The sequence below is a fragment of the Crassostrea angulata genome, chromosome 2 (assembly GCF_025612915.1).
Source record: "Crassostrea angulata isolate pt1a10 chromosome 2, ASM2561291v2, whole genome shotgun sequence".
Taxonomy (NCBI): Eukaryota; Metazoa; Mollusca; class Bivalvia; order Ostreida; family Ostreidae; genus Magallana; species Magallana angulata.
In genome coordinates, this window is record NC_069112.1 from 22,041,236 (window position 1) to 22,065,520 (window position 24,285).

At 32.2% G+C, this 24,285-nt stretch overlaps 2 protein-coding genes and 1 long non-coding RNA gene across 3 annotated transcripts in view; 1 reads left to right on the top strand and 2 right to left on the bottom strand.

Moving 5' to 3' along the window:
- LOC128170469 (uncharacterized) overlaps window positions 1–5,426 on the bottom strand; it is a 39,940-nt gene extending 34,514 nt beyond the window's left edge. Inside the window, exons 1-5 of the long non-coding RNA XR_008241842.1 lie at window positions 5,344–5,426; window positions 2,281–3,113; window positions 1,942–2,122; window positions 451–650; window positions 15–135 (exon numbers count right to left, since the gene is read on the bottom strand). This is a non-coding gene — a long non-coding RNA (uncharacterized LOC128170469). The remainder of the gene's footprint in view (window positions 1–14; window positions 136–450; window positions 651–1,941; window positions 2,123–2,280; window positions 3,114–5,343) is intronic.
- LOC128170467 (complement C1q-like protein 4) overlaps window positions 1–24,285 on the top strand; it is a 290,459-nt gene that overhangs the window by 213,389 nt on the left and 52,785 nt on the right. The gene's annotated exons all lie outside the window — the stretch shown is intronic.
- Window positions 10,896–23,228, bottom strand: LOC128170465 (uncharacterized). The gene is made up of 5 exons (XM_052836238.1): window positions 23,193–23,228; window positions 22,741–23,002; window positions 18,056–18,574; window positions 14,719–14,814; window positions 10,896–12,441 (listed from the first exon to the last, which is right to left on the bottom strand). Coding segments are annotated over exons 3-5 (615 nt in total). The 5' UTR covers window position 18,574; window positions 22,741–23,002; window positions 23,193–23,228; the 3' UTR covers window positions 10,896–12,440.

The following is a 24,285-nucleotide window of genomic DNA, read 5'->3' on the forward strand; positions in this document are numbered from 1 at the left end:
TATTTAATATATACCTTTGTCTCGACTGGCTTTTCAACGTTTATGGTCGATTCCGAAAAGGAAATAGCTTGGTACGCATGCGCATGTAGCAATGTGCCATAAAGTATGGATGTCCAGTCCGATCACTGTGCAAGGCTAAAAATAAAAATTAATTTATAAACAGAACCGTTACAGTAATGAAGCTGGGACTTCAAAATTCATAGTTAGAACATATATGCTAATTGAGACTGTTGCCTCAATAATATATTGCAATCGGGAAATCTGGGCAAGTTTCCTTTTTCCTAAGAAATTTTGTTTCATAATATACATGTATTTGGGAATTTAATTTTTCACTGCCCTGAGTTTAGAATATAATTCTCTTTATCTCATTGAGTTATTTTTTTTTAAACAAGAAATTTTATTATCTAGTCATCAAAGTTACAAGGTGAAAACGAATCAAAAAATTCTAACCTTCATTTTACCGGTACTGGAATTTCCAGATGAGTCTTTTTCCATTTTTTAAAATTTCGTCTGAAAGTCCAAGGAAGCCCAAGAATAATTTACTTTATATAATTCCATTATCTGGGTTAGCCTTGAGGGGTGGGGGACTCAAGGCCACTTATTATATCCATATATTTTACATCCCCATGTCAACATGGATCCATCGAATACTTGGAATAAATTGGATAAAAACTTCAAGCATGTACTAGAATTATTTTCTTGTAACCAATAGCAAGCACATTAAAAATGCATAGTTTATGGATTGATGAATATTGAACAGATATGCTTGTCTGTTCACAAAAATCCATTTTTTTAAATACTGGTTGGTAGCTTCTCAATACTTCGGTCGGCAACACTCTACTTACATTGTATACATTCAATCAATTTGACAAACTGTTTCATAAAACTCAATGGATTTTAAAGGGCTACCTAATTAATTATTCTCAAACTATCTGATTACAATTTTTCAAAATAAAAGAATTGGCACCATCCCAGTACACAATGCACGATTCACACTTTGTACCCCTCCCCCCTTCTAACACAGAGACAAAAAGATATTCTTTAAATGCATCAGAAACTCATATGATGTAATTTTATATTATCATGTCATTGTCTTAAAATTACCAAAAAAAACTAGTAGTTAGATGCTCATGTCCTTTATGTACTTCTGGACTTGAAGATGCAAGAATCTTTATAGGGATTTTGGGGTCCAAAAAAATGCAACTAGTTTATTAAGCTACCGGTACTCATAATAACTTGATAAAGCTATAATTTATTATTATTAGATTTGCAATTTAATTTTGTATCAAATATTGATGTACAATGTAACAAGAGATGTTTGTGAAACACTTATGCCCCCCTCTCTTGGAAACATCCACAAAGAAAATGAAGGAAACTGCAAATAATTGGAATATTTCTAAGTCAAAGGGGCATAACTCTGTAGAATATCGCCCAACTGTAACCAAAATCAAACTTGACCTAGAAATTATTATAATAAATCTGTATGCTGAATCTCATTTCAATATGTGCAACCTCTGAGAAGAAAATTAACGGAAACTATTGGTGGACCAACCAACCGACAGACAGCAACAAAGCAATATGCTCTTCCTTCTTTGGATGGGGGCATAATAATGTGGCTGTGAATATCAACTCAGTTATTAACGTTTACTCCACCACTTTATGCAGAAGTATACTGCTTTTAAACTCTGTCACCCTCCTTTTAATGATAATCTGATTTATTTGATAATTTTTTATCCAAGTCCAATTTGTTGTTATATTAGATAGTCATGTTGGAAGTTATTGTGTTCATTAAATCTCATCGGGTTTGAGATTAGCACTTGAATTGAATCAGGGGTATACAAACGCCTTTTTAAGTCTGATGAAACATATGATTTCAAGCATGTGTTTTACATTGAACGATGGAAGAGTCACTTCCAGTGATATACTCATAAATTTACTCACTTAAGCTGATGCATCGATGTTTAATGGGAACCACAGGGGATGTTGAGAAGAGCGATGCGTAATCAACCATGGGTTTCTGACGACATTTGACTCTCTAGCAGTACACCAATTTTGTCAGGTTTTACATGTAATTACATGCAACACTATGATAATGGAGTGATGAAAAATGTATTTAGAAAACCTGTATCACAATAATTGGAATTAAAGCAGTAGATGTAAAATTACATTATCAATAAAAAATCGACAAAATGTACATCCAGTCTAAGGGGGGTAACTCTAAAATCAATTTTCCCCATCTTCACAACACAGACATTCACATGGTTAGTGAACAGTACTTACAAATCTTGTAGAGCAGAGGAAGATTCCCACAGGCTTATTCATTTGGGCAGGACAGCTAAAATGTAGAACCAAGTCTTTTGAAGCCACCAGAAGCAGACACCAGGATGCATTGAATTCCTAACCTGGGACTTGGCCACCGAGAAAAGGCGGGGGCTTACCACAAGAATGGGGCTGAAAAGTGCTTAAATGTCCCTTCACTTCTGACAGACACAACCTTTTTACGGAAGTAGCGACCAATACACCTGGTAGAAAACTGGCAACCCTTAACAAGTCTCATAGGTCGGGTTGAGTCAGATACCCCATGGTAATGATGAAATGAGGAAAATCCTCCTTTCCACAAACACCCCTGCTCCTTCCTGTAAATCCATGCAAAAGACTCCAAGATAAAAGAAGATACCAATCTTTAATTTGCTGTAACTTTTTGAGTAATTTCCTCAGTCTGAAATATTGGGTGCAAAGCTGTGAGTGATGTAACAAAAATTCTTTGACAGTGGATTTTTGATCATATATCTAGGTCAAAACTTTGAAATACCTCACTTTTTCAGAGAATGAGAATTGCTCCATGCTTCCATCTCAAAGAGGTTGTCTCCAGCTGTTCTGGACAAAACTATCAAAAACAGCAACTCTCAGAAAGTCGAAAGCTATAACTGATAATTGTACTCTTCAGCAATCTTTCCCTCATAATGTCAATTTTACTTGCAGCTTCTCAGGTAGGGCTCATAGCTTCATAGTGCTGCACTCTTCAAATAACGGTCCAGACGACTCCATCAGCAGCTTATGTGCAGGTGTGGGTGCTGCAATCCCCAGACAGTGGAGGATCCGTAGACAAGTCTCTACAAGAAATTCAGAAAAATCATGAAACTAGTATAAAGTATCAAAAGATACCCTTGTATAGAACAAAAAGTATAATTAAGAATAAAATTTTTAGAGCAATACACTTTATAAAAAACAGCAAGAGGCAGTTAACAGAGGCTGACAAATCTGACGCCCAGGGCAAGTGATTTTTCCGATCGGGCAAGTAAGAAATTGGTACAGACTTGCCCGTGGGCAAGTGACTTTTTAAACTTTCCCATATGTACTGAAAATGAAAGTACCCAATTTTGCCGAACATAATGCACACTTTTTTTCTAGAAAATTCTTTAGATCTAGGGGTGCTTAAATTATAGACCACTATAGGATTTTAACAGGATTTTAACATGTTTTTTTTTCCAGGTGCAGCACAGGCTATCATAATGAAATAAAAATTCTACTACTGTTCGTCAGTACCACTGTTTCTTACCACTGTTTGCTTATCCGAATATCGTTTATGTTTAAAACTAATTCAATCTTTGTTAGAGCTTTTAATTGCAAAAACTGTTTTTATTATAATCTGTTAATAGATAAATACTTATAATATGACTAATTAACATCAATTTCAGCTGTTTATTTTATGTTCAGCTTCTTTGAGCTGTGTTCACTGTTTCCATATACGCCGCTATAACTGATGTTAAAAATAGATGTGTGCCGGTTATCACTCGCTAATCGTATTCATAGCCTTAGGCTAGAACTTTTGAAAATTAAAAAATATTAGGCCTAATATGATTAGATATAATTAGCTTAAATTAAACAACTCACTGAAGATTCATTTCACCTTTATTTTCAACACCTCTGTGGCTTTATTGAAATCATGGTCATAAACACTTGTGCCCTTGTCACCTATTATCTCTGACATTCACCCAGGTGAAAGAAATTATCAAAACACTCAAAACTGTTAATAAAATGTTTGACAACAAATCCAACTAATTATCAATATGTTAAGTTTTGATTTTGAACACACTCTCAAGAAAACCAAGAGGAAGAGATGTTAAATGAAAACTATATATATATTATAGGAAGAGTAGTAAAAGTGGAAAAATCTTAAATAATGGGCAAAAACATCATACGGTATGTGTATATATTGTTTATTTTTAATCACAATAAGGAATTTGGTAGGGCTAGTAGATATTGAGGCAAGGCAAGTAAATTTTGCCTAGTCACTTGCCCGAGAGCAAGTGCTTAAAATATGTATTTGTCAGCCCCTGGAGTTAAGTACCAGAAAAACATGATGCTTTTTGAGGCACGAGCCCAAAGCAAAATGATTAAGAATTCTGAGAATAGTCAAAACAAGTATAAATTGTAATGCAGCAACATATTAACTACATAATTACACAGAAGAATGCAATGGGGATAGTGGGCCCCACAACAAATCCCCTGGGCTTTACAGTGGATCCTCTCCTGGTTAATCTCTGACCTTCAGGTCAACTCAGAAACTGTGACTGGATCAAGCACATTCGTGTCCTAAACCAACCCGGTGAACTCGCTCAAACTCTGTCCCCTCCTCTGGCCATCTCACCCTCTTCAACCCATACCCACTGGTAGTAAACATACATATATATACTAATTAAATGTTCATGTCTGTCCTAGCTCTTTCAATCATCGAACTCTTTCCCTCTTGTACAAGTTTATTGAATGTTTTATGTACATTGGATGTTGTATGTACAATCTTCATGTTGCCCCTTGAGGGCCCTTAATTGGTATATGAAGAAAAATTGGTAGTGGTGGCACCTTTGTCCAAAACTTGCGCACTTTTTGTGTGCGCCGTAACTTGGAGGGTTTTTTTTTTTTTTTTACTATGGGAGGCACAGTAGCTCCCAGATCGTCCATCCGAATTTTCCCGAGTATTTTCAGACCGGGAGCTACATATGAGACCGGCAGCTACTATGCTCCCTGCTCTGGCGTCGGAAGCAAATTGAAAGTGGGGGGGGGGGGCTAGACTGATCCTCAGAAATATTGGGAGAAAAAAAACAAATTCCCAAAATCATGAAAATCCTAATCCATGGGAAGGGGGGGGGGACTATACTTCCAAAACAAAAAAAAGTCCCGCGGTTCCGACGCCTATCCCATGACTGTTAATCACTCTGCATATCACTCAGATTGCAAGTACAGTTTGACGGGCTATCGATGTATGGCACATTCGAAATACCGGTCCCGTAGGTGTGATGCAATAATGCTAGTCAAATACGAGCAAATTTCACAACTACCAACCTCGTGAATCTCGAAGTCTTGAGTTGAGCGCCCATAACTATAATTTATATTCGCGCTGTCTGACGTCACTCCAAAGTTAACTCGTACGTATAGTTAGTCCACAAACACCATAAATAAACACACAAACACAAGAAATCATATTGACGCAAGCGTCAAATGGGCTGCAAAAATTATAATTGTTGTATGAATCACCATTGGTTGTCTACATAAAAAACACACCACAAAGAAAATAACGAGATGGTTGTACAAATTTTAATGGTAGATTTTAATTCTAATTACCTTGATTACATGTACTATATTTTCAGCAACTCGTTTTGAATTTTAACATTTTACTATTATTAGTAAGAACAGAGTTCGATAATTTTTTCCTAAATGGAATTATAAATCTTATCTATATTAACAGTTTATAAACTTAAGATAATTATTGTTATTTCAAAAGAATTAAAAAAATAAATCAGGTTAGCTCAAATGTTCAGGTCCATACAAATTTTCGGTTTTTTCATATTTTTGCCTAAAAAAATTATATGGATGTCATTTCATGATAATTTTCTACCACAAAGCACATGGTAATATAATAAATTCACACACAAAGTCATTTTATGTGACGCAGCACATAGAAATTCAAATACATCATTTATATAAAAAAAAAAAAAAAGAAAATAGATTACTACACGTGACCAGGCCCCTATTTAAATAAATATTAATGAATCTTACATAGATAAATTGATATTAAATAGGCTTAATAAATGCTTAAAAAAAACCCACTGTACTAAAATTAAATTTCCACTTCCTATTCAGTAGCTAGGCCATTTTCAAGCTCTAGAAAGTAAACTTGTTTAAAGAAAAAAATGGAAAATCATTAGACCTAAAAATTCCAAAGGTCATCTACCTCGCTGTCATGGCTAACATATGTTTTCAATCATTTCTTTTAATTCTATCTATATAATTGATATAATATATGATTAAATAAGTAAGTAAAGATGGTAAAAGGATACCACACCAATTTCATCGTAATGTAGAAGTGGTGTCATTAAGATTTTGAATTTCATTGCTATTTTAATTAATAAACAAAGTGTCGATATCAACTATAACCTACATGTATATTATAATTATTATATATTATCTAAAATTAAATGTTTAACTCAGCATATACATGTACTATAGAGGCACATATTTTTGTTGGGTTAAAATTTCGTTGTTTTTTTTTCATAACCAAATAAAATTTCGTCATATCGTAATCTCAAAAAATGTATTTAGTATCAACTCTGTATTTATCAATACTTGGGTAAAAAATTCATCATGGATTTATTTTGCTGATTTATACTGCCAACGAAAATAACGAAATTAAATCCTCCCCGAATATCTCTGCTTCTACAGTATTCCCCTTAGTGGTTGCATCCATATTTATACATAATTGTTCTCTCATGTTAAAATCTTCATATTGTTTCTATTCTTAGTCTGTATTATAGATTATGAAGAAGATGGGGCAATAAAATTTTAATCACAAATTAAATCATTTAAAAGGGTTACAATGTTACGTTATAAATATACACTGTTTTTAATAATTGTTGAAAAAATTATCAGATTTAGTGATATTTAATTATGCGGTATCTAATCATTCCTCATATGGGCATTTTACACGCCTTGCTCACTCATCTTCTTTTTAATCCCAAACTAGCCTATTTAAGGATGACGTTTACTCAGAATGAAAAAAAATTCCACTGATGATAATGAAAAACCAACTATTGTGTGTTATTGACCTTACATGGTAGTGTTGTTCTTTACTTTCAAAAACGTAGGTCAATGACCTACTTTTTGAGTTAATGGCCATTGAATATTTTTTGAAAATTTAAGAAAAATCCATAAAAATTTTACACTATGATTGAGATTTTCTTAATTGTGAAAATAATACAAATTGCTTAACTCTTTAAAAAATGAAATACAGTTTATGAATGGCAGTGACTTTAAATAGATACAAAGCATTACGTTTTTATTCACATTTTTTATAGATATTCTAGTCCGAATTTCCTCTATCAGTTTTCAAATTACTACCCATTTTTGATTCAATATAACAAAAAACCGAATGATGATAATGCTAAAGCATTTATAGTATTAAACTAAGTATATTGACCTTTCTCTGCTGGCATAAAATTTATATGAGGTCAATGATCAAAATTTTGAGATATGGTGTCTTTTATCATTTTTAAGCATTTTTCAATATGTTTGTAGTGTGTGCCATACAATTATCTAAACGAAAAAGCAAGATAAAACCAACAGAAAATATGCAAAATTATGTTGACTAACAAATAAAATCTTAACTTTAAATATTATAGAACTACCAAAAATATTTTAGTGGAAAACAAAATTTGAATAATTTAGTCCGAATTTCCTCTGTTTTGCTAAAAGTCAAACTTTGTCAGAGCCTAATTCCATAATTTAATACAATTATCGATTGTTATGTCAATAATAATTCATTTAATAAATGCATTTTGTATTTAAAACAAATTTTACTCATAAAATTGAACTTTTTGACAATCCGAATTTGAGAACTCAAACCCTGAGTAAACAACGTCCTTAACTCATGAGAAGACATATAGCGCCTCCCCCTTTATTTTTTGTTCTTATTAATTACCAAATTATGTGCATGGGCCTCAGATCCGACCTTCAGTTGATCAGTTTTGAAATAACGTTATGAGCTAGGGTCTGTAACATGTATTGTTTTTTATTAAATACATTCGAAAACTTGTTTTACATGAAAAAAAATATATACTGCAACTTCCACTTGCATTGACCAATTATGGTTGAAATTGAATTTGAAAGCTATATTCAGTCAATGCACGAATATAGCCTTGTGCATTTATCGGACGTACGTTTAAAGGCATTGTGACGTCATCTTTCTTGCTTCGTTTACGCCATGATGTCTTGGATTCAACAGCAGATTAACATGAAATGAACATTATCAATTTACTATACATGTAGTTCTTTGCCTCCTTAGTACGGAGATACATGTGAATTTTTTTCATAATTTTCCCTTTGATCCAAATGCACACAATTTAAAATATGACACCAAAATATTAATTTTTTTTCACAAATATTTTCGCAGTTTTATCATAACACAGCTATTAAATGCTAAATTTTTAAGAAGATATTTTTTCCAGAAAACATTGAGCGCATGCTTGAACAAACAAATATTTCCATCAAAGATGTATCGATCGAAAACTTATAAGTAATAAAGAGTTTGTTCTTTTCTTGTTCAAAGCAGCGGCGTTGGAAGCAAATTGAAAGGGGGGGCTAGATTAACCATCAGAAATCTTGACAAGGCGAACCAAAAGAAAAAATAATCGTGAAATTCCTAATCCGTAATGAAGGGGGGGGGGGGGGGGGGGGGGGGGGGGGGCTAGTGCTACTATACCTATAGTTGCAATTTTCAATAACACTCTTAATATTTAATATTTCTTTCTTTTAGTTTTAATTCCTTACATCCTACCGGAAATGTGGGGGCAGGAGGCGGTAGCTTTCTATTACTTCAATTTTATATGTAAATTCAAGAAAAATTATGTTTGCTGCGATGCCAAGTGGGGGGGGGGGGGGGGGGGCCTGGCCCCTCCCTGATGCTCTGTGCCTGATAGTTAGGTCCAACTTTGTCAAAAAAAAAGAGGGGGGGGGGGCTCCCCCCCCCCCCCCCCCCCGGTTCCAATGCCTAGGCAGTCACTCTATATTTCCTATTAAAATGTCAATTTTTGACTGAATTACAAAAATAGCATCACTTCTGGTGTCATATACAGTTACCAGCAATAAATAACAACAATTTTTATCTGAAACGTACAGTTTCGAAAATTGCAAATTTGACTCATGAATATCATAATTGACTCATATCATAATTGTATAGTTCTTTGCATTTAATGTCAGCATCTTTTAATCCCCCATCCCCTCAGCAGAAACTAAAACTTTTTCTCTAAGTTAAGTCAAGTTCTCCTCCTTCAATGACCTCAGTAGTTTGCCATCAATATATTGAACTGGCCATCTTTTAGGCCAAAAACAACTGAACATTCAGGATAGTGTTTGCATAATGGTCATTTTATTTTAATAAAAAGACACTGCAAGTACAGTAAAATAGTCAATAGCGCAGATTAACAAAATATTATAGACATATCACATACAATTTGTGGTTTTCATGATCGAGTCCTGAGGTTAAAAAGAATCATGCCTTGAATACCTTAATCTAATTTATGTAAATCTTCTTTTACACAAATAAACTAGATGTGTAGTAATGCCCACAATGCCACCACAGGCAAAATTCTACATGCCAAATTTAGGATACATTTGTTTGATGCAGAATAATATTATTATTATAATAAGCTAATTATAAATTCCTGAAAATTACTTATTTTCTTAAAAGTTCAAGAGCCATAACTCTGTCAAAAGTCATTGGACTGAAAGCAAGTTCAAACTTGAACCTTTATTTTCTAATAAATTAAAGCTTATATGAAATATCAACTTTATACATATGCATCACTTCAAAAGTTAGAGAGCGGCAAGTTCAATGTCCCATTTTTTCCCCAAGTTCAAGAGGCAATGTATCTCTGTCAGATATCATCAAACAGGAACAAAATTCAAACTTGATCTGTATTTTCTTGTAAATAACCTACATATCAAATATCAGATATATATATATATATATATATATATATATATATATATATATATATATATATATATATATATATATATATATCCCTTCAAATGTATAGAGAGAGCAGAAACTGAGAATTTCTAAAATAAAATTCAAAGTTAATGAGGCACAACTCTGTCAAATATCATTGGCCAAAACCCAAATTCAAACTTTGAACCTGAATATTTTTGACACATCCAATTATTAATATCACTATATGTGCACAAAGTACTAGCTATTCCAAGAGGTAATTATCAATAACTCGAGATCAAATACTAGAACTGTCCTAATGGGACTAATACCCCCGCAAGGCTAATTTCAAATGGGGCAAATAATTGAATTATAAAGGTTTGGAACACCAACAAATAAAAAAATTCTAGAATTGTAAAAAAAAAAAGTTAACAAAGAAAAATTAAAATAAAAATTGTCAGAATTTCACTCAAAAACAGTGAAATTCTGTAAAACAGTAACAAATTTACAAATTTATGCATCTGATGATATTTTCTTTTATTTAATTGTTTTAAATAAAAACCAACAAAATGACAATAACCCCTCCCTTTGCAGTAAATGAAAATACCGGTAGCCAAGCAATGCTCTTCTGTTGATAAAACTTTGAATATCTTGCTAATGAAAGTCTTGACAGATGCAATTAATTGTTTCAAATTTTCCCCACTTTCTCCTGTGGTACAATGGAACTCTATATCAGAAAATTGATCCCATAGGACTATGATTTTCTTTGATGAGCTTGTTTAATTTAATAAACTCCCAAAACATTACCATAGTTACCATACTATGTAAAAATATGTAAAAAAGAAAATTTAATATTACAAACAATTTTAAAATTGCCAAAACACTACAATCATATCAGTTATTTTGAATGTCATTTAAAATAATGCCCTATAGGGTCACTTCATCAATTTACTTGACTAATAAATTTAAACAACTTCTAAAAATAGTTAACTTCTTTATTAATAATGATATTATTTATTTCCTTATAATGATAGAAACTTTTGGTTTACATGAAACAGTTTTAAAATAGCCCCAAAACCACTGCCCATTTTACAGATTATCAATTTTCCCTAAACACATGCTCCATCTGAACCATGGCTCAGATAATGGCCCCCTAGGGACAAATGAATTCAGCCACACTTGTCTTTGATGTTCTTATTAGCTCCATTGACAAACAACAATTTTGCATTGTCAGTTGATAGAATATTTATAAAAAATAAATTTAGTTAAGACATAAAGACAAAAACCTCCATCTGGATGTATTTATATCAATATATTTTAGAGTGTTTTAATACTATTAATTAATTAATAAAATCTGTAAGGATTACCTCCCTTACTTTTCAACATCGGTGTACAATATATAGAATAAGGAAAATGAAAACTGTCATAAAATCTTGTCTGATCTTAAAAAAAATGCAGATGCACATCATTAAATAGTGATCAACATATGTACAAATTTTCAGACTGTTCCATGCAGCAGTAAAAAATTCTACGGGGGTGGGGGGGGGGCAAATTAAGTTGTGTCTACAGACAGACGGCCAGATGGACAGACAGACAGATGGACGGACAGAGTGAAACCAATATACCCCCCTAAACTTCGTTTGCCGGGGTATAATTATGGCACGATGGTGAACACCAATTAGGTAAATTGATTGCAACGCCATTGTCCTCAAACATCACACATTTATAACATACAAAGTTTCATTAAACTCCAAACTCACTTTTAGGCACTAGCAAGGATTTAAGGAAATATTGCTACATAACATTTCTATCCTGTTCACAAGTATAGCATTTACTCGAACTTTTGCTTTAAAAGCATTGTACCGGTATATTCATGTTAATTGGCATTGTTGGCACATTTTCTGGATCAGTGAAATATGTTTAATACATATTCAAATTTCATTGCCTAAATTAATGAACACGTTGAAAAAAGTTTTGAACACATTGGAAAAAGTTTTGAACACATTGAAGTATATTGCCTATCTATTAAACTCAATGAATTAAATACAGTACTGTAGATTCCTAATTATAGAAACGCGATGAACTAATATCCGCGTAAAATCGTTAGAAGCACCCTTCCCGGATTTTAAAATCTCGCCATTATTATCTGAGAGTTCAGAACTATAAGAAATATTTAAAAAGAAAATTTCCACATTTGCGATTTTATATTCTCGCGATTTGATACAAACCAGCGGGATCGCAGAATTAAGTACTAGCGTAATATAAGGAATTTACAGTACACTAAGGGCATAATCTAATGTTTACAAGCTTTTAACATCTGGTTGCCTGACTAACTTAACTCTCAGACTGGTACAAAAAGCTTTACAAAATACAATACAAAATAAAAACACTGTAGCTGATTGAAACACGTCAGCCTTTTGGGAAAATAGCTAGTCAGCACCGGCCATTGATATCATCTGAAAGAGAAAAAATATATACCAGTAAACCGCATATGCATATATTCAGTAATAAGACTTTAAAATACTCTATCTCTACATGTATATTATTTGACCAATGATCAAATCATGCATATGAAAAGATTTTCAATTTTATTCTCAGGATATTCTAATGCTAAACACTGAGCCCTTTTTGTAGCAGGATGATGTCATATTCATATATATCACATACCATCATTTTGTTATGCATACTTTAAAACCCATTGTCAGGCGCAAGAATAGCCCAGGGGCCACAGTCCAAACAATATATATATATATATCAATATACTTGCATTAATCAGTAACACCATACAATATCATAGCTCAAGTTACAGTTTTTCTTGCCAATTGGTTTTAAAAAATATGTTTAAAGATTTTATATAAATATATATATATATATATATATATATATATATATATATTCCTACGTACTAAAAAATTTTACCCACCCATCAAAGTCCAGCCCAACCCTGCATGGGATCATGATTTGAAAAAACTTAAATCTAAACTACCTGAGAATGTATCCACACATTTCTAAAAATTGTTTTTGAAAGGAAGATTTTAAAGATTATATTCTCTATATATATTCCTATGTGAACATTCCAAACCCCATTGGGGCCCCACCCTGCCCTACCCAAGTTTAAGCCTTCCTGCCAAATGGTTTTCAAGAAAAAGATATATTAAAATACCAACAAATTTTCAATACTTCAAAATTATCTTCCCCTCAAAGAGGGCATCATGCATGGACCTTCATTTGAACAAAAATGAATTTCACAATTCAGGCAGAGGTTTTTGTGGACTTAACCATCATTCTTTTTTTCCCTCCCCACGTGTCGGAATAAAGAGGAAAAGTTTGGAAAAGCTGGCCTTTTCTTTGCATATTTGGCCCCACTCAAGAGGCCACTGGTGTACATCATTATTAACGAGGCCGAGTACAGAACGAGTACGCACGCTTTCGCGCAGCGTTTCATTTGTATTATGACGTCATCTTTTTGCGTTGTTGACGCCATGGCGTGATAGTTTTAACTGCAGATATTCAGCGAAATTTGTTGAAAATAGCTCGTTTGATGCGTAAAATTGATTTTATATTGTGGAATAAACATAAATGTCTCGAAGTATAAGCTATATTTGGGCTTGGGTCGAAAACGTGAAGAGGGTTAAGCAAGCCTAGCCCTCTCACGTTTTCTTAACCCGCCTAAATATAGCTTAATTCATATATTTCAAGACAGAAACCATGTAATTTATATTAATGACCCTTAATATGTGATGTTATATATTTATTTATTACTTAAATATGTCTGAATGTTTTAATAATTCTATAAAGATCACCATTTCCGCTTTTGTCAAATAAAAAATAGCCATTATCTGACAAACTGGGAAATTGGGTATACAAAAAAACAACTTTGATAAGATCCCTGGAACAAACCAGGAGGTAAAAGGTTTTTTTTATTTGACCATTTGATGCCTTTTAGCAATAACTTTAATATGTAGAACAGAAAAAGAAATCCCTAGGGCAGAAGTTTAAAAAAAATGTAAAAAATGTGCAAATTGATACATTTCAGGCAAAATCCCATCGGGTCCTATGTTAAAAATTAACAAACATTGAGATGACCCCTTAAACAAACGGTGTGGTAAATGTCTTATTTTTTTTATCTTAAAATAATAATTATATCAGTAGAAGTTCGTGTAAAAAATTTCATTAAAAAATCTAGGGCAGAAAAAATTAGACCCGGCCTCGTTAAGCTGATAAATTTTACAATTCAGATTCCTCTTATCCTCGAGATTGTCAAACCAAAAATGAAAAACAACCCATGGCATTGTAGTTTTCAAAAAGAAGTTAAAAATGTATATTTTTTTAAATGGACAAAGCATGACACATATTGCACAAAAATTAATGCAAGTTGTACAACAAGTGATGAAGATTGATAGTAGGTGACCTAGCTAATATAAAAACTCTATTCCTGTGCTTGATAAGTGATTGAGTGCTTTCTTATATGCTTTTTTTTTTTTTAAATTTTCTCCAGGAAATAAATCGGTACATTATCTTAAAGGCATTAAATTCATGTATGACCATCCTTTTTTAATACTAAGGCTGTTAAATTTATTCTACAAAAAAATAAAGAGAGTTATCAAAAAGCTCTTCCTTTTTGGTGAAGACAAAAATGTTCTATTTAGTATATTATCATATTAATTGAATGTTAAATATTTTTATCACTTTGAAATTTCCTTTGAAAAACCCAATCAATTTGTAATGCTTACCATTGCACCATTGTAGCATTGGCCCCTTGTACCATCCTGCCAGTGTACCATAGCCCAGTTGGACCTCCAACCAATTCCTCAGGTCGACTATTGTACCTGTAAGAGGGTGGAATTCAAATAATTATTTTACTTTGATCTATTGAATGTTTATATAAAAAGGAAATTGTCTGGGGTTTTTAGGTATTGATCTGGGTGTCTTTTTATTGTGTAAACATGTGACCAACATACCACTAGGCTAAGTTGGATTTATTAAGTTATATTTGCATATCAATTGTTCTTTCCCACTATAAGTCCATACGGAGGAACTGCAATTACATTTCTATAATCGCAATTGCTCTGTCTGTATACTATGACGTCATAGAGGTGTGACGTCATATACTTTTCCATGACGTTTAACGATATAATGATAGATTAAAACAACTATACGATACATCATATCTTTATTTTTCTCCAACTCCATAAATTGATGTTTTTAATATTAAAACATGTCTTATAATAACATTTTAAAGGAATTAGTTATATCATTGATTGTGTTTACAAATCTATGTGAATTAAAATGATACATTACAGTCTGAATGTTTATTTTTGATGCAATGGCTAAATGTCAAGGTCTATGCTAATACAGGGTATTTGAGAGTGGTAAAATGCATGCAAATATAAGTAATAAACAACGATTATTTAGTAAACATGGCGTTATGAATAGCAACTGCTCTGCTGGCATATTTTCCATGATGCGCTAGCAATAAACAGAGCAATTGCTATTCATAACGGCATGTTCACTAAATAACGTTGTTTATTTCTTAAATATAGTTACATTTTATCTTTATTTATAGAAAATACATTTAGGTTTTCAATTATTAATCATATTATGTAATTATACTTTCATGATAAATACTGAAATCTGATTGGTTTAGACGCAGCTGATAATTCGTTCTATTACCATCAGCGTTAGCAACACACTTAGCAACGGGTAACACAACGAATTGTTACATGCGCGTAAACTATGCGCGTACGGTTTGCCAAAGAATTCACGTCAATTATATATAAAAGTAGTAAAGTAGTCATTTAAAATTAAGACATTCAGTATAATAAAATAAATACTGCCCGTTTAGGGGGGTAAGAGTTGAAATTGACACCCCTCGAAAACCATTGTCAACCTCCACTTCGCGTCGATTGACAAAAGTTTTCTCGGGGTGTCAATTTCAACTCTTACCCTCCTAAATGGGCACTATTTATATATTGTTATACTGAAATCTGATTGGTTAAGACTGTTCATAATCCTTTCTATTACCCTCAGCATTAGCAACGCACTTAGCAACAGGTAACATTAAAAATTGTTACATGTGTGAAAATTATGCGCGTACGGTTCGCTGTAGAATTCATGTTATTCCTATATGAAAGCTGTAAATATTCTTAAAAATTAAGACATTCAGTATAACAAAATAAATAGTGCCTGTTTGGGAGGATATTTACAGTTGAAATTGACACCCCCCGAAAACCATTATCAACCTCCGCTTTGCGTCGGTTGACAATGGTTTTCTCGGGGTGTCAATTTCAACTGTTACCCTCCCAAACAGGCACTATTTATATAATGTCATAGGCTAGCATTCTGGATAATTCTTACTTAGTTTACTTTCACTATTCAAGAGAAAGGCAGAGAGTGAAGACATATTGTCAACTTCTGTCCAAAGCACAGTGTATCCTTAATAAGGTATGTGTATTTGATCATTATTTTGCTTATTGCAATGAATAATTAAAGTAGTGTGAGTAAACAAATTATTTTTATCATCTATTAATATTGAAATATATAATTTTTTAAAGTTTTTGAATGAGAAACAGATAAACCTGTATTAATACTAGACAAAGGAAAAAATGTGTGTGTTTGTGTATTTATATATACATGTATATAATTATATTTATTAAACAATAAAACACTTTCTTTGGTGATTCATGCTGGATAAAGGTGGCGACATTGCAGAAAAAATACATAACCAGCGGTTAAGCAGGTTATGTAAATTTTTTCTGCAATGATCGCTACCTTCATATTACCTGCATGAATCATCAAAGAAAGCATTTTTTTTATTTATATTCACAATTAATAAATTGATTATAAAAAAGTAAGTAAAATTCACTTAATTACTGTTAATGTACATTGGCTAAAAGTAACAGCCAAATCGTCTCCTGTTAGAGATTTTGAGTCTGACATCATGATTATTAGTGCAGTCCATGATTTTTCTTAGGTCGATGTAGGTTTCGACCAATTGATTAACAGGGCGTGTCAATATTAGTCCTGTCAGTATCAGCCGCTGTAGATTTCACCCAATTGATAAACGGGGCGTGCAGATTTCAGTCTGGCTGTTTCTATAAAGCTATGAATTAACTAATATAAGTTTCGTATATATATATGCAATAAATATATATAAATATATATAATTTTTATATTTATATATTTATATAAAACTTAAGGAGCCTCGGGGAAGAATGTTTCAAACATACGATTTCCTTTAAATTTTTTACAGTGAAAAGTCAACTTATGTGTAAACTACGTACAAAATATAGAGTAAATTGACCAGATAGTTTATTTGTTTACCGCGCTCAAAGTTTTGTCCATAATGTTCGATTCATCCCCGACATTTTATATAGGATTATATATACAGAAGGCAATATTTTCGTCCCGAGGGGGCTAATATAATCAACGTTGCCTGAAAACACAGTCAACATTTGTTTTGTTATATGAAGAAACAAACCAAAATTTAAGAAAGTAATTTAAAACAGATCGCCGAAATTTTTCAACTCAACGTAAAATTCACGAATTCAATTTTGCACAAAATTCATTTCCAAAATATCCTCGGCATCAATAGATCAGTGGTGATATTCCACCGCCTGTAAGAATTAAGTTACAGATGTTCTACCTGATTTTACTTCAAAGTAACTCGCAAATCTTCATTTCCGTTATGATAGCAAACCGTCGCATTGCGCGTTCGTTGTTTACATGCCTTGACTGACTGTCTATTATGACGTCACCTTGTTTTGGAGTCGCGAAGAGTTATTTACATCACCGTTTACGAATCAACAAATCAGAAGCGATTAACTGAAATAGAGGGAACTTTTTTTTCTAGATATTATTCCTAGTCAGTCAATATTAAAAAAATATTGACCGGTCAATATTTTTCGGACAAGCTTTTATTATAATTATTGACTATTCGTCTATATAGAGAGTTATATAATGAGAATATACTACTGAACATAACAATAATTTTTAGGAACCGTCAACATTTATGATATGTATATGTACGGAAATAAAGAACCGCAGAACACAATTCAGAGTGTTACATACCATTGTCCAGCTGCGTGGTTGCACCAGTGTTCAATGCAATTGTACCAATGAACAGTCATCCCGTTCAGTTGTCCTGTCGTATGGTTCTTCTGTTGTACCATCGTGCCATCATTCAGTTTTACCACCGAATTGTTTTCCAGCTGAACTGTTGTACCATTCATTAGTTGTACCATTGTAACACTTCTCAAATCTACTGCTGAAGCATGATTCAACTGTACTCCTGTACAATTATTCTGAAGTACTGTGTTACCATTGCTCATAAGCATTTTTATTAAAGTGTTCAGTTTCAGCACAGTACCATTGTTTGAATCTTCTTTTGTAACAATGTTTAGGCATACATCAGTACCATCATTCAGTTGAAAAACCTTAACAAGGTTCAGTTGCTGACTTCCAATACCTTGCAGTTGTTCTCTTTCAGCAAAATGATGTCCTCCATTTTTAACATGGTAGCCTATTTCTCCACCTCCACTGCACCATTTTAAATTTGTGCTGATTTCATCTACACCAATGTCTGTCATTCTTTTTGAAAAAAAAATCAAAAATTCATTGAGTGAGAAATATGATATGCACTGATTATTATTACATTAATTTATCTTGGTTGTTTTTTTTTCAAAATTTGTTGGAAGCTTTATCTGGATAATTTCTTGGAAGCTCTTGGTGAGGATATACCAAACAATGGAACTGTACTGTTATATAAACTTTCCTAAACCAATGTACATCTTTGTTAATGATGTCACAAATCATATCTGATAATGTTTTCACCTCATTACAGTGTTAAGATAGAGGAAGAAAGGGAAAATCAAAGACCTTATTAATAAGAGAAAAACAAGGCAATAACAAGAAGGTTTTCCATTGGAAACAGAAAACCTTAATAAGAAACAGTAGGAAAACAATAAGGTCTTCCGTTGGAAACGGAATCCCTTAACTAGACATCATTGTGATCAAAGGGCCCCACTCAGACAATTGACAATAGGATGAAAAGCATTTCGAAGGATTTTTTGACCTTAACATATGACTTGAAAATTTTTCTGTTGGCATAGAACTTTAATTCATGCTTATAATCGTTTTGTTTAAAAGAGCATGGTCACGATTTTGGTCAAAATTTATTTTTCTGTTTTTAATGTATACTTTGCTTTAGTATAGCATTTCTTAATGTTGATAAAAACTTGAAAGTAAATTGTCGAGTTATTCGCAAGATACAGAGCTCACAATTCTTTGTTGCTTAAACAAAGCACAAGACATGTTTTTGTTTACATTTTGAATATTCAAGGTTTAGACCTAAAATGAATGTGACAAACGCTAGGAACTGATCTTTTATGTTCAAAACGAATGAAAAGTTTTAAAAAACAGCTAGAAAAAGAACCTTAATAAAACCAATGTAAACAAAAACAAGGCATGAGCTTTGTTTACATAACAAAGGATTGTGAGCTGTGTATCTTGCATATAACACTGACATTCAAATTTTTCTTGATTAGTAGAAATGCATTCTAAATGCATGGTCACGATTTTGGTCAAAAATTATTTTTCCGATTTTAATGTTTACAATGCTTTAGTGAAGCATTCTTAATAAGCAACCAAAATTTGAGTGTCATTTGTTGAGTTTTAAGCGAGTTACATAGCTTACAATTCTTTGCCATTTAAACAAAGCTTTTGTTTACATTTTGAATGTTGAAGTGAAAAATTTCAATTGTAGACCTAAAATGAATGTGTTAAACGTTAGGAACTGTTTATTTATGCTTAAAATGAATAAGAAGATAGAAAAATTAGCTTGAAAAAGGTTTTTTATTGGTATATTGAACCTATGTAAACACAAACAGGGCACGAGCCTTGTTTACATGACACAGATTTGGGAGCTCTGTATCTTGCTTAAAACTTAAAGACCGACTCTCAAATTTCATTTGATCAATAGAATTGCATTTCTAAAGCATTGCAAATAATAAAAACAGAAAAATAGAATTTGACCAAAATCGTGACCATGCACCTTTAAAGCATTATATTTACATTCCACATATTATTGGCTTGTAAAGTGTATTGAACGCTACAGCAGTTATAACACTGTAATGCACACAGGTTACTCAAAGGCTAAAATTACGTGTTTTATTATGACATCAAAAACGTCGTAAACTGCAACGTCACAAGCGAAAATCAAAGTTCACGCTTGTGGCTGTTACAGTGGCTCTTCCATTAATATGAACTTACCCTTAGGATAAGATAGGAATGTTAAGGTATAAATCACATTTGTGGACAAGGCAAGAAGTTAAAACATAAGTAATCACAGATTACCGAGACGAGGCATCACCCTTATCAGACATCAACTTCATGAGACCACCTTTATAATATTATATTAAAATCATACTTTATGATCTTGGATATTCATGGATAAGAACATAAACCTTTGTTGACTTTTTATTGTACAACAACTTGTTGATTAAATAAACAATCAAATCAGCTGATTAATTTGAAAAAAAACAACAAATGCTTGCTTTAATTTCTGGTGATTATTTTTAGGAACTTAAATGTCAACACTCGAACGTCACAGCTACTTATAGCAAAGCATGTCAGTATATTCAACAGTCAGCATAATAAAATCATAAAATATACAATATTATATCATAGGATACAATATTACATATTGCAATATTATATGTAACATATCATGTGATAAAATAATAATACAATATAATATTATACAATATTGTATAATAATATATGATACTATATAACAATATCATGATACAATATCATATCATAAAATATCAAAAAATTGGTACAATATCATATAACTTTTTACAATATAACATATGATATTATGTTGTATCATATTAAAAAAGTGTTTCATATCATACAATACTATATCATAGGAGTCATTGACTCCCCCTGGATGGAACACCAGTCCAACTGACTCTGACAACTAATGCCATGCAACCTTCTTACAGTACCATTTTCACTTATAGAGTTTCCTGGTACAGATCGAATTATCCATTTTTGGGAGTTGATTTTTAATCAACTCTCCTATGCAGTCACGCGGACAAACCGAAAGTGAAACAGTGTTTGAACCTCAGCACAAATCATTGCTCCTGACAAGACTTAGTTCTTGAAATTAATTGATGAATTCGATGTAATGTATGCTAAAGCATTGTTTTTCAAGGAAACTTATTTACAAATACCTTAAAAATAGTCAGATTTTAAATGATACGAACAATTTAAATATATTTTGTAGTCGTATGTATTCCTACGCCAGAGTTCAATATAGTCTCGTTCAACTCGACGCTCGGCTGTCTCCGTAAACCCTTGTCGGAGATTTACGGTGTCAGCCGAGCGTTTGGTTGAACGAGACTAGAGTTCAATATTGCTTGGATCCATACAATTTTCGAGAAATATTTCTACCACTGATACATAGTTTGATTGAATTAATTTTATCTTTAAAAATTATTTAACATGATTCATATGGAGGTTTCTCGACATTCTAGTCGAAAAAGTTCATTTCAAAAATTCATATTATAAAAATATGCGTAATTCAAATTAGAAACTACGTATACATGTACTTGTCATGCAAAATAACATATCATTGATTTTAAAATAAATAAACATCGACAAAATCAACTCCCGTCAGTTCTTCAGTACTTTGATTTAAAATTATAGGTCATTAGCTCTACTAAGACAGCTTCAGTATCATCTAGATGTTTTGCCAATATCAGCTTGGGTTTTTTTTTAAAGACATGCAGAGCTTTAAAAAAAAAACCTATTAATTCATTTATCAGTGTTTCCCTGCCATACCAGAATATAAGTATGTGTACATTTGACCCGGATGGATTGAACGAGGCACATTTCAGCTCAGCAAGTCAATGATAAATAATTAATAAGGAAATGTTTGGCATAATTTCTTTCCTCATGCATAATGTACAACTTGGCACAAAATCCACATTTAAATTTGTATATAGTATATACAAACCTTGTCCGTACCTTAAAAATCAATTGATCGCTTTAAACATAAATTCAATACTTTGCCGAATACAAATGCAGACTTCCGCAAAGAGTTTACGTGAACTAGTTTTGGTTTTTTTGAGATATCGAACTCGATCACATATAGAGTGCACGTACGTTGCACGTAAACAGATTTCTATTGATAAAAATTTACACCTTTAAAGCTTAGAGTTTTTAATTTTCAAGTATGGACACGAAATCTATCTTGCCAGTGAGATTTGGATATTTTTTAGTAAAGTTTATCATGGAGTCTGGACTTTGCTTAAATAATCTCTCTTCATTTCAACAAGTACAAAGGACTTCATTAATATACCATGCACTGATTTTCTTTCAAAATATTCTGTGTTACTTATCATTTCTTTTTCAATCAAAGACTGTTGTTCTAGAGTAAAGCTCTGATTAGTTGATTTCAAGTCCATTCAAAATATACCATGTATAAAAATACTGTGACAGTTTCTATAGATATTAAGTTTTTTGAGAGTCTTGTTTTGAGCAATTACATGTAATAACCAATTATTCTACTGGTACTTCATTTCCTAATTGATTGACCTTGAACATATCTGACCTAATACCCCTGACCTTAAGGTCATTGAGTATTAGGTCTCTACCTTGTATTAACTTAATTATAAGCTAGAAGAAATTTAAGTTAAGGGTAGAGATTAAATACCAAAAATTTATGAATTACATACAGTCTTACTTACCATTCTGGAACTTCCAATATAGAATCATTTTCCACTCAAATATATCCAAGAATGATTTTTTGAATATTCCATGTAATTCAAGAGTAGGTTACTCTTTATTGAATCCATCCTCTGGGTCTAAGTCCTTGGAGTTTAGTCAGGAAATAAATACTCATCCTGTGGGGTGTTTGGATTTTTTACTGCAGTCCAGTTGGATATATTAACTATTTCCACAAAAATGTTTCCTGCACCCCCCCCCTCCCCATTTGCTACATGGCTGAAACTGATAAGTTTAAAGGTAAAGTAAATTGAATTCAATGTATGCAATTGAAAGACATAAAAGTTTAACAAAGATTAAGATTGTGGCACTTAACTTTGTTTATAATTTCAATTAAGTCCAAATTTCTTATTCCGTAATAATTAACAATTATTATTTTTTGGGGAAAAGCTTGTGCTGGGCAAAAAAGTCTTACCTAGCTGTATTGATAAAGACATGACCAAAATCCATGCATGTTATGCACACTTCACTGTAACATAGAACAAACATTGCATGTCATTGAATAAATATTCGGTCCAAAGTACTCTATAAGCTATCAAAAAAGGTTAAAGGCCTTCATCTACATACACAATACTTACCGGTACCTACAGGTTTTATAATGTCGATCAATACAGTACACCATGAAGATAAGATTTTATTTAAACTTCCCAACTCTCAGGCCCACTATTTTAAACCCAAGGAAACCTATATAATTCATATAAAATATGAATTAATTTAAGTTATACAAAAGTTATACATATTATACAGTATTGTATCATAATATACAATACTATACATAACTATATGATACAATATCATATTATAATATACAAAGAATTTGATACAATATCATTTTGTATCATATTACTTTTTACAATATATCAATATGATATAATATACCATAGGAATCATGTAAAATAATGTTTAACAAAAAACACATCTATCAAACAGGTCTGAGTGAGGTAGGAGACTTTTAGGCATCCTTGATAATAGAGATCAGGTTTTGCATCTGAAGCGTCCTCTTCGATTCATTTATATTATAAATAGTTAAATCAAATATGCATGCTATTATCTTTAAAACATGTTATCTGTTCTAAAAAATACCTATACCTCCTCCAGCATCTGAAACCTGTGGCTCAGATTCAGGATTCAAGCCTGTCTGGTGCATCAGTATCATAAGACGCATCATCCATGCAAGTTTGGCGAAGTTAGAACCAGTTATAACTAAAATATAAACATAGGTAATCACAGATTACAAAGCTCACCGAGACGAGACATCACCCTTATGAGACTTCACCTACCTTTATGAGACCACTTTTATCATATTAAATGAAAATCATACTTTGTGATCTTGGATATTCATGGATTCTGTTTTGACACAATATCGTAAATCATCTGTTAAAAAATTGTATGATAATCATATGTTCATATGTTAATCAATACAATAATATAAAATTAAATATTGCATCCTATCATATTTACAACATATATCATATAATACAATAAAATATCATATTAAACAATGATGA

Bases quoted from the DNA above. Each gene is read 5' to 3' on its own strand.
- LOC128170465 (XM_052836238.1), bottom strand. From the start codon at position 18,573: ATGACAGACATTGGTGTAGATGAAATCAGCACAAATTTAAAATGGTGC. The intron at 14,815-18,055 runs GTATGTAACACT...ACCCTCTTACAG, and splicing joins AACCACGCAGCTGGACAATG to GTACAATAGTCGACCTGAGG.